Below are 11,692 nucleotides of genomic sequence, written 5' to 3' on the forward strand. Positions count from 1 at the left end.
GTATTCGGGAGATGCATACGTACCGGCGAGGCAGACACGTATTCACGCCGTTGATCGATCAGGTAATTGGCCACAAGGGCATACGTATTTGCCGGTATTTGGGTAATCAGGACATATGTATGTACCGGCAAGGCGGACGCGTATTCATGTATGTGTACATACACTGGGACACATGTGTATTAGAATTACGTACTACCTGGCCAGTATGTGCTAGGGTAATCACCTGATCAACCGGTGCGCGCGTACAATCCATGGGCACTTGGAACTCCATGTACGTGCCCCTTCTCAAACTTGTAGTATGTGCCATGCAGTGCACCACTCGTCGGCTTCGGCACGGCCAACAGGCCAGTCGGCTTCGCCCTGGCCGACTGGGGCCGAATGGGCCTAATCGGCTTACAGAAAGCCGATTGAATCCAATCGGCTACAGCGAAGCCGGCGCTGTATTATTTGTGAAAAAAATCAAATCCGTGTATTATTCCTCGAGTTAATGAAAAAAATTGTATTATTTAAAAAAATTAGCCGTTGATATGTGGTTGTCCAAAACCCGCTAATAATTATTGACCGGAAGGTGGTCTGGACATGTCCACATATTACCAAACCTATAGGATCACATGTTTAACGACTAGCGACATGTAGGAGTACTATGATATGATGGAGAATGAGAAGGGTTCCAAAAGAGTTTCAGATGATCCCAGAAGCTTACGGAAGGTTCCGCAAATTTATGGAATGTTTTCGAGTTCCCATTGGGCCACCCTCAGGTTGCTTGGGAGCAAGAGGCCCAAAGGGGCCCAAGTCGACCGGTCCCCTAGCTTGGGGGGCAAACCAACCTGAGGGCTCCCTAAAATAAACAGAGAGGGGTCCAGGAGGACTCCACCTCCTGGTCGGCCGACCCCCTCCCCCCTCCTTGCAAATTTACGTGGGGAGGGGCACACCAAAGGATACCCAAGCCTCCGGCCGACCCTCTTGCTATTGATGCCCCCTCTCTCCCCGATCTAGGTTAGATCTAGATCGGTTTGCTGCTAGGCTGCTTCTTGCTCTAGTTCTTCGTGCAAGAAATGCCTATGGGTACAAAACTCCAACATTCCAAACGCAGCCTAAGAGGTGAAGAATACCACCAGTAGGTGCGAAAGTCCCCTTCTACTCCCAAGCTCATTTGAGCTCGGGATGAACAGTAGATTCAAAAAATTCTAAAAATCTGAATTTTTTTGTGCAAACTTAGACAAGTGTTCTCAGTGCTTGGAAATTTTCATCCCCAAAATCACATTCGTGGAAGTCTTGGCAAAAAAAGTTAAGTACTCTAAAATGCTTTCAAAAATAGCATTTTGGGAGCATCGATTCTGTTTTTTTACCACGACTTCCAGAAATGCCATCTTATGATAATTTTTTGTAAGCATGAAAAACAATTGTCAAAGTTTGCACCAAAAAATTCAGATTTTTTTGAATTTTTTTACTATTTTTTCGATTTTACTGTTTATTGGAGAGCACTTGAGCTCGGGAGTACGTGTATTTTCTAAAGAGACGATGATCCTTGATTATTGGTGCCGAAGAATGGCACAGGAAGCTGAGGCACTTCTTGGAGGAGGTTGCATGCTGGCAGCCGGGCTCGGCAGTGCCGTAGTGGAGCGGATAGGAGTCTAGGAGAGGGCAGTTCGGTTGAGCAAGAGACATCGTTGGACCTTGTTCAGATCCGGATTACAGGACTCGTCAAGCGCGCCCGCAAGAGCTCCGGACAAAATTTGAAATAAAACACCACACATTAGCTAAAATAAAATCTTCATATCACCTCTTTCAAATAGCTAGCACACTCATTTGTTTGTTGTTAGTAGAAACAGGCTATCCAATTTCACTTGTCGCAAAAATAAACAATATGAAAACAGCTCTAACTCTCCAAATAGAAACCCTTCCCTGGTACTCCCTCCGTTCCGAATTACTTGTCACAAGTATGAATGTATCTAGATGTATTTTAGTTCTAGATACATCCATTTCTGCGACGAGTAATTTGAAACGGAGGGAGTAAGACTTAAGCACCTATCACTCTTCTACTCTATCAACAGAGCATCCGGGAACGCTTCCTCGACTTCACTCAGCCTGCTGTCAACCGTGTCAGCCTCGAGGGCGTCGATCTCGTACCGCACTTCCTCCATGTGCTCGTTTATGCTAGTCACTGCCTCTTGAATGCCCTGTATTGCCTCCTTCAGAGCAGCGTCATACTCTGCGTCCGCCTCTGCGTCCTCCGTGCCGGAAGCCTCGGTTATCTCCTTGAGGTTCGCACACACATGCTGGGACGTGCTGCTTGACCTGCAGTGCTCATGGTTTACCAGGCGTTCCGAAGGACGGCCAGCCTTCTTCAACACCTGAATCCTAGCTGTCTGATCCAACCAACCAGAGATATAATGAACAAGCTGACAAGTGACTGGGGGAAATTTCGACTAAAAAAGTGCAGCAAAAACAGTATACAAGATGATGATAACAGCACAGGTTGCATTTGTCGCAAAACATAGTATAAATTTAAATCCAGGTAATGCCGATAGAGAAGAATGTGTTAAAGCACTAACATCAGTAAAGCAGGCCAAGTACTACCGCGGTACGAGATCAGAGTGGTTATCATGCTATTAGAGCAGATACTATCATGCGCAAACAAACTTATCCCTGTGAGACAACTGAATGGATACATAGATGGATGTCGCTGTTCAAACAATGATTGCAAATGAAAATTGACAAGTCTTTTCGGTTTGAGGTGCTAATTCAATTTTCCCTAATGAAAACGGTAAAAGAAGGGCCTGCATATGGTGTTCGTCGACTTGGAGAAGGCCTAAGATAATATACTGCGGAATGTCATATGATGGGCCTTGGAGAAACACAAAGACCCAACAAAGTACATTATCCTTATCAAAGACATGTATGATAATGTTGTGATAAGTGTTCGAACAAGTGATGGCGACACCAATGCCTTTCCAATTAAAATAGGACTGCACCAAGGGTCAGCTCCCTTATCTTTTTGCTTTGGGATATACAAGGAGATATCCCATGGTGTATGCTCTTTGCGGACGATGTGGTGCCAGATAGTCGGACAGGGGTTAATAGAAAGTTCTGTGGAGACAGACTTTAGAATTGAAAGGTTTAAGGCTTAGTAGAACTAAAACTGAGTACATGAGGTACAGTTTCAGTACTGCTTGGCACGAGGAGGTAAACCTTGATGAGCAGGTGGTACCTCAGAAGGACACCTTTAGATATTTGGGATCAAATTTGTAGAAGGATGGTGATATCGATGAAGATGTGAGCCATCGAATCAAAGATGGATGGCTGAAGTGGCGCTAAGCTTCTGGCGTCCTCTGTGACAAGAGAGTGCCACTAAAGGTAAAAGGTGGGTTCTATAGGACGGGGATTCGACTTGCAATATTGTATGGCGCTGAATGGTGGCCAACTAAAAGACCATTTTCAACAATTAGGTGTAGCAAAGATGCACATGTTGAGATGGATATGTGGTCACACAAGAAAGGATCAGGTCCGGAATAATGATATACTCCCTCCGTCCCGAATTAGTTGACTAAAATTTGTCTAGATGCGGATGTATCTAGACACGTTTTAGTGTTAGATACATCCGTATCTAGACAAATCTAAGACGACTAATTTGGGACGGAGGTAATACAAGATAGAGTTGGGGCAACACCAATTGAAGAGAAGCTTGTCCAACATCGTCTAAGATGGTTCAGGCATATACAACGCAGGCCTCTAGAAGCGTCAGAGCATAGCGGACGGTCAAAACATGCTGATAATGTCAAGAGATGTAGGGGTAGACCAAACTTGACATGGGAGGAGTCCGTAAAGAGAGATCTGGAGAACTGGAATATCACCAAAGAACTAGCCATGGACAGGGGTGCGTGGAAGATAGCTATCCACATGCCAGAACCAGGACTTGGTTTCGAGATCTTATGGGTTTCAACTCTAGCACACCCAACTTGTTTTGGACTCTAAGGTTTTGTTGTTGTTAAAAAGGTAAACTTGACATTTAGTAAAACGATTAGAATGACAGCACAGAAGAGCCAACTTTAATTTCTCATCTGTCCAGTTGCATCTCCATAATAAACTTCCTCGGGTCAGAACAAAGTAATGTCACCATAATCAAATAAAACACAAATTTGGTATATTGGTGTTTTTATACAGCTTTTCAAAAACATCGAATTATATTGAAGTCCATACAGCAATACAGGAGATATTGAAAGCATACCAGCTGCAACTTATCTCTCTCACATGCTTGCACATCCTTCAATAAGTTGGCAAGATCTCCACGACAAAAACTTGGCTTTGACAGGAGGGACACCATTTCAAGAATCTGTAGTAAGCAGTATTAGATATCTCACCTTTTATGATAAAAATGTATGAGTAAAGCATTTAACCTGTGTTGAGCAATCATTAAATTCGGCTGTAACATTCCCACATAGTTGTTGATAGGCGCATTCACCTCCATTAGCCATATATTCAGAAAACCCACTGCAAAACTTTCATAGTTTGAGTGATCAAATTCATGAACTTAAATAGGAAGGTAGTTTTCATGCAATAATCTTCATATATAATATTTATAACGCAGTATCCGAAGCTAAGCAAAGCATGCACAGCCAGCACAGGTGTATTTCACAGCCAGAGCAACAACCATAGTTCTTAACCATACACGGTTATACACCAGCATCTTGCAACAATTAGAATTTAGTGATAGGCGTCGGTGCGCCGGCCCAAATTTGGGCCGGTCGCACCCTGCCCGTCTGATCTGGCCACTCTTAGCCGTCAGATCCCCTTCTCTCGTCCCCAACCTCCCACCAACGCACGCAGTCCTTCTCGATCAGCCCAACGCGCAGTAGTGCTCCCCCGTCGAGCAGTCCTTCTCGAGCTGTGGCGGTCGCGCTCGTCAGCGGCGGCGGCCCCGACAGCACCTGCTCGCATGCCGCTTGCCGCTCCTCTTCACGCGGCGCGTGATAGTGATTGAATCACCATACCGGATTGCAGCATGCTCTGCCCCGCCCCCCACGTCTCTCTGTCGTTGCACCTAGTTGCCGCCGCCGTAACACCACTGTGCTGTCTGCCGCAGTTCTCGGCGTCGCTGCTCGCACTGTCGGCGTGTGCGGGTTGAGACTTTTTTCCCGAAGCCGGTTGAAGCTTTTTTCACCGCCGGTTGAAGCTTTTCCTACACAGGTTGAAGCTTTTTTTCCAACTGTCGATACCGGTTGTAGCAAAACTCGACGCCGGTGGTAGCACGGCAAAATTCAGATTGTAGCAAAACTGGACGCCGGTTGCAGCTCCTTGGTCGTAGGTTGCAGCTATCTGCCGTCGCCGGCCACAAGTTCGCCGTCGTTGGTTGCAGCACGTCAGTCCGACAGTTGTAGCTTTTTTTGTTGCCGGTCGTAGCTTTTCGCACCATGGGTTGTAACTTTTCTCATCTCCCGGTTGCAGCTGTTTGTCGTCATCGGCCACCAAACTACACTGCCGAAGATTGTAGCAAATAGCGACGCGGGTTGTAGCAAAAAAATGATATAGTTGTAGCAAAAACCAGGTGTGTTTCCAACTCGCTTATCGGTTGCAGCAAAGAACAACTGTGGTTTCAGCTCTGGATTTGGCCGGTTGAAGCAAAACAAAATGCTGGTTCCAGCATCGTTGTCCGCTCGTAGGCGTCACAACCTTCACCATGGTCATCCATGGAGACTCGTCGGCACGGCGCGGTCCCAGCACCTCCGTTGCGGCGCCCCCAGCATGGTCCCAGCACCTCCGTCGCGGGAGCGTCTGTGCACCACGGTGCGGAGATCAGAAAAAAAAACACGGTGGAGCCGTCTTGCAGGAACGCTTCTGGAGGTAGGAGACGATGCGCTATAGCAAACAAATGGGCCACGTTTTTTTCGGGAGGAGATAAGATAGGAGAGGTGGTGGGCCTCAGAAAATCACGCGTGGGTCATTGAACGTGGGCGAAAAGATGGAGCGTTCGATCACATCTAATCGGAAGGCGCGCGCGTCCGGCGCGGCCGAGCGCAAACGTTTTCCTTCTAATTGCCCAGCATACGCCAACAACGGTTTATAGAATAGTTGTCAGCAGTGTGCATTGGCAGACAGAACTCCACTATTGATGTTAAGATACTGCTATCAGGGCATATGGAGATTATTTTTGGAATCCAATAACTCCCGAACGTTCGGATTTTGAGCATTTCGTCCCGAACGTTTTTACATGGCAACTTTAGTTCATAGGGGATGGCAACTTCGTCCTTTTTCTTTTTTTGTCAGAAAATTGCCATGTTTCCCTAATCTCACGCAAACTAAACTTGCCATCTAAACCCGTTCGGGTTGCCATGCGGGTTGCCATGCTTAACTCCCGAACGTTCGGGAGTTATCATTACCGTTATTTTTTTCGCTATCTTGCTTAAGTCCAAATAGAGAGATATTTTATTTTGTAGCATTACTGTATGATCACAAAAATGAGGCCTAATCTAGATTTCCAACAGAAGAGCGCCTACTGCAAACAGAGTGATGGGCATGGTTATTGCAAAACCAGTATTCTTTTTTAGCTAAAAAACATTCTCGGATTTTCATCACATTTTCCAACTCTGCCTCCCACTCCCACTCCCACTCCCACTTGTAGGATGAGCCGTAGACGATGGGAACAGTGCAAAACGCATAAATACAACTATACAACACTGGTGGCAGAGTCAACTGTTCAACAGAGCATCCGATATGATCTTTGAAAAGAAAATAAAGAATTGTATCAAACTCTTCCAACACCTAACCTATTCGCTTATTTTCTTTCTTGATTGATGGGGAAAATTCTCGCGTAAATCTAACATATAACTTGCCCACAATACCCTTGCATTCGTGTGTGTGTTTCCCCTCGACGCCAGGTTTGATCCGTCCCCAACCACACCGGCGCCGAGGAAGACGCTCTCTATGCCATGGACCGCTACCCCGGCCGGGCCCTCGCGCGGCGTGCCACGCGCGGCCCGCGTTCCTGCTTCGGGGTGCTCGAGTGAAGGCCTAGGGTTAAGGGGGGCGAGGGAGGGTGGGGGCAGGGCAGCAGCGGTACCTTCGGAGCTTGGAGTAAGCCTCGGCGCGGCGCTGCTGCACGGCGAGGAACCCACGGAGCAGATCGGCCACCCTGGCAGCGCTCTGCCCGGCGCTGCTGGCCGCCGCGTCCATGACGTCCCCGGCGGTCGATTTCACTTCCGCCATCTGGTCGCCGTTTTTTTTGCCTCCGGTCTTTTGCGCTTCTTCCAGATTTTTTTTATGGAACTTCAAGTGAAGTTTTCTTCTCTCCGCTCTTCATTTTATTTCCCCCTACTACCTATCACATCACGCTGGTTTTATTTTTTTTCCTTTTTTATGTTTTATACGAAAATGAATGTGTTCTACTCCAACGTTCTTATATTATGAGACGGAGGGAGTAAATATTACAAATAAAAAGACACCAGCCAAGACTCAAAAGTAGGCAGGCTGACAAAAAAATTGTTTATCTCCTGAGATTTCCATTTGCCACTTATTATGAAATAAGATGCAACAGCAGGATTAAAATATCTTATAAACAGAGTATTCGCTCCAGCCGGACATATGAGGCTTGATTCGCATTTCAAATTTTACGTTGATCGTCAACAAGATCAAAATTATATGAGTTACCATACAAAATTATATCACTAGAACTCCTTTAAAATATGACTTCAACATACATTTGTGGCATACATCTCATATAGCATGATTTTGTTAATGCTCAAAATAAACCTCGAAATAAAAGCAGATACATGTGTTATGTGTTCCAAAGCTTTCTTTTCCTCATCCTCCTCCAGCCACTAGATACGGCGGCCTATCTAACCTAGCTCGCCGTCGAAACCAAGGGCCCCCTACCCTCTGTCGCTCCGACGATGGGAGAGGGCAGAGACCCTACGGCTTCGGTCCAATGGAGGCAGAGTTAGGAGTAAAGGAAGGGGTATGTCTCCGATTAGTGGTGGCAAGACGATGGCGTCGTCGTCGACATGGAATAAAGTCCCCGCCTCGTCCTCATTTTGGTAGTGCTTCTTCGTCTCATTGAGAGGAGTGTGGAAGATTATGTGTCCCTAGATCTGGTTATTTCTCTCATGTAGGTTTGTCTTGGTCGCGCTATCCGCGGCTATACGTCTTGTATTCAGGCTCAAGTTTCAATCGATGATGGTTGGCCAGTCTCAGGCTCGTCGGGAACTGTTGGAAATATGCCCTAGAAGCAATAATAAAATGGTTATTATTATATTTCCTTGTTCATGATAATTGTCTATTGTTCATGCTATAACTGTGTTATCCGGAAATCGTAATACATGTGTGAACACATAGACCATAACATGTCCCTAGTGTGCCTCTAGTTGACTAGTTCGTTGATCAATAGATGGTTACGGTTTCCTGACCATGGACATTGGATGTCATTGATAACGGGATCACATCATTAGGAGAATGATGTGACGGACAAGACCCAATCCTAAGCATAGCACTAGATCGTCTAGTTCGTCTGCTAAAGCTTTTCTAATGTCAAGTATCTTTCCTTAGACCATGAGATTGTGCAACTCCCGGATACCGTAAGGGTACTTTGGGTGTGCCAAACGTCACAACGTAACTGGGTGGCTATAAAGGTACACTACGGGTATCCCCGAAAGTATCTGTTGGGTTGGCACGAATCGAGACTGGGATTTGTCACTCCATATGACGGAGAGGTATCTCTGGGCCCACTCAGTAGGACATCATCATAATGAGCTCAATGTGATCAAGGAGTTGTTCACAGGATGATGTGTTACGGGAATGAGTAAAGAGACTTGCCGTAACGAGATTGAACAAGGTATCGGTATACCGACGATCGAATCTCGGGCAAGTATCGTACCGATAGACAAAGGGAATTGTATACGGGATTGATTGAATCCTCGACATCGTGGTTCATCCGATGAGATTACCGTGGAGCATGTGGGAGCCAACATGGGTATTCAGATCCCGCTGTTGGTTATTGACCGGAGAGTTGTCTCGGTCATGTCTACGTGTCTCCCGAACCCGTAGGGTCTACACACTTCAGGTTCGGTGACGCTAGAGTTGTAGAGATATTAGTATGCGGTTAACCGAAAGTTGTTCGGAGTCCCGGATGAGATACCGGACGTCACGAGGAGTTCCGGAATGGTTCGGAGGTAAAGATTTATATATAGGAAGTCCAGTTTCGGCCACCGGGAGAGTTTCGGGGGTCACCGGGACCACCGGAAGGGTCCAGGGGTCCACCGGGTGGGGCCACCTATCCCAGAGGGCCCCCTGGGCTGAAGTGGCGTGGGAACCAGCCCCTAGTGGGCTGGTGCGCCCCACCCAAGGGCCCAAGGCGCCTAGGGTTGGAAACCCTAGGGGGTCGTTGCCCCCCAAGGGGGCATGCGCCCCCTGGTTGGAAACCCTAAGGGGGTCGTTGCCCCGAGGGGCCGCCCCCCCCCCTCTAGATGGGATCTCCAAGGGGGGCATGCGCCCCCCTAGCCCCTATATATAGTGGAGGGGAGGGAGGGCAGCCGCACCCAAAAGCCCTGGCGCCTCCCTCTCCCTCCCGTGACACCTCTTCCTCCTCCAGTAGCGCTTGGCGAAGCCCTGCTGGAATCCCGCTGCTTCCACCACCACGCCATCGTGCTGCTGGATCTCCATCAACTTCTCCTTCCCCCTTGCTGGATCAAGAAGGAGGAGACGTCTCCGCTCCGTACGTGTGTTGAACGCGGAGGTGCCGTCCGTTCGGCGCTAGGATCATCGTTGATTTGGATCACGACGAGTACGACTCCATCAACCCCGTTCTCTTGAACGCTTCCGCTCGCGATCTTCAACGGTATGAAGATGCACTCTCCTCTCTCTCGTTGCTAGTTACTCCATAGATTGATCTTGGTGATGCGTAGAATTTTTTTAATTTCTGCTACGATCCCCAACTGTGGCATCATGAGCTAGGTCTATGCGTAGTTTCTATGCACGAGTAGAACACAAGTTGTTGTGGGCGTCGATTTTGTCAATTTACTTGCCGTTACTAGTCTTATCTTGATTCGGCGGCATCGTGGGATGAAGCGGCCCGGACCGACCTTACACGTACGCTTACGTGAGACAGGTTCCACCGACTGACATGCACTAGTTGCATAAGGTGGCTAGCGGGTGTCTGTCTCTCCCACTTTAGTCGGATCGGATTCGATGAAAAGGGTCCTTATGAAGGGTAAATAGAAATTGGCATATCACGTTGTGGTTTTGGCGTAGGTAAGAAACGTTCTTGCTAGAAACCTATAGCAGCCACGTAAAAAAAATTGCAACAACAATTAGAGGACGTCTAACTTGTTTTTGCAGCAAGTGTCATGTGATGTGATATGGCCCGAAGGATGTGATGAATGATATATGTGATGTATGAGATTGATCATATTCTTGTAATAGGAATCACGACTTGCATGTCGATGAGTATGACAACCGGCAGGAGCCATTGGAGTTGTCTTAATTTATTTATGACCTGCGTGTCAACTGGAACGTCATGTAATTACTTTACTTTATTGCTAACCGTTAGCTACAGTAGTAGAAGTAATAGTTGGTGAGACAACTTCATGAAGACACGATGATGGAGATCATGGTGTCATGTCGGTGACGATGATGATCATGGCGCCCCGAAGATGGAGATCAAAAGGAGCAAAATGATATTGGCCATATCATGTCACTATTTGATTGCATGTGATGTTTATCATGTTTTACATCTTATTTGCTTAGAACGACGGTAGCCTAAATAAGATGATCTCTCACTAAAATTTCAAGAATTGTGTTCCCCCTAACTGTGCACCGTTGCTAAAGTCCGTTGTTCCGAAGCACCACGTGATGATCGGGTGTGATAGGTCCTAACGTTCGCATACAACGGGTGTAAGCCAGATTTACACACGCAATACACTTAGGTTGACTTGACGAGCCTAGCATGTACAGACATGGCCTCGGAACACAGAAGACCGAAAGGTCGAACATGAGTTGTATAGAAGATACGATCAACATGAAGATGTTCACCGATGATGACTAGTCCGTCTCATGTGATGATCGGACACGACTTAGTTGACTCGGATCATGTATCACTTAGATGACTAGAGGGATGTCTGTCTGAGTGGGAGTTCATTAATAATTTGATTAGATGAACTTAATTATCATGAACTTAGTCTAAAATCTTTACAATATGTCTTGTAGATCAAATGGCCCACGCTAATGTCAACCTCAACTTCAACGCATTCCTAGATAAAACCAAGCTGAAAGACGATGGTAGAAACTATACGGACTGGGTCCGGAACTTGAGGATCATCCTCATAGCTGCCAAGAAAGCATATGCCTTGAAGCGCCGCTAGGTGAAGCACCCGTCCCAGCAAACCAAGACGTTATGAACGCTTGGCAAACACGTGTTGATGATTACTCCCTGGTTCAGTGCAGCATGCTTTACAACTTAGAACCGGGGCTCCAAAAGCGTTTCGAGCAGCACGGAGCATATGAGATGTTCCAAGAGCTGAAAATGGTTTTCCAAGCTCATGCCCGGGTCGGGAGATATGAAGTCTCCGACAAGTTCTACAGTTGTAAGATGGAGGAGAATAGTTCCGTCAGCGAACACATACTCAAAATGTCTGGGTTGCACAACCGCTTGTCTCAGCTGGGAGTTAATCTCCCGGATGACGCGGTCGTTGACAGAATCCTTCAG

General features: G+C 46.9%; 1 protein-coding gene across 1 annotated transcript; it reads right to left on the bottom strand.

Annotated features, from left to right (window-relative positions):
• Window positions 1-1,756: 1,756 nt before the first annotated feature.
• Window positions 1,757-7,277, bottom strand: LOC123078112 (uncharacterized). The gene is made up of 4 exons (XM_044500513.1): window positions 7,058-7,277; window positions 4,398-4,491; window positions 4,229-4,333; window positions 1,757-2,369 (listed from the first exon to the last, which is right to left on the bottom strand). The coding sequence occupies exons 1-4, from the start codon at window positions 7,201-7,203 to the stop codon at window positions 2,040-2,042; spliced, it is 675 nt and encodes a 224-aa protein (XP_044356448.1). The 5' UTR covers window positions 7,204-7,277; the 3' UTR covers window positions 1,757-2,039.
• Between the last annotated feature and the right edge of the window lie 4,415 nt (window positions 7,278-11,692).

Source organism: Triticum aestivum, chromosome 3D (assembly GCF_018294505.1).
Source record: "Triticum aestivum cultivar Chinese Spring chromosome 3D, IWGSC CS RefSeq v2.1, whole genome shotgun sequence".
NCBI classification, from domain to species: Eukaryota; Viridiplantae; Streptophyta; class Magnoliopsida; order Poales; family Poaceae; genus Triticum; species Triticum aestivum.

Bases quoted from the DNA above. Each gene is read 5' to 3' on its own strand.
- LOC123078112 (XM_044500513.1), bottom strand. From the start codon at position 7,203: ATGGCGGAAGTGAAATCGACCGCCGGGGACGTCATGGACGCGGCGGCC. The intron at 4,492-7,057 runs GTACCGCTGCTG...AAAGTTTTGCAG, and splicing joins GCTTACTCCAAGCTCCGAAG to TGGGTTTTCTGAATATATGG. The intron at 2,370-4,228 runs GTATGCTTTCAA...TGGTTGGATCAG, and splicing joins AGAGAGATAAGTTGCAGCTG to ACAGCTAGGATTCAGGTGTT.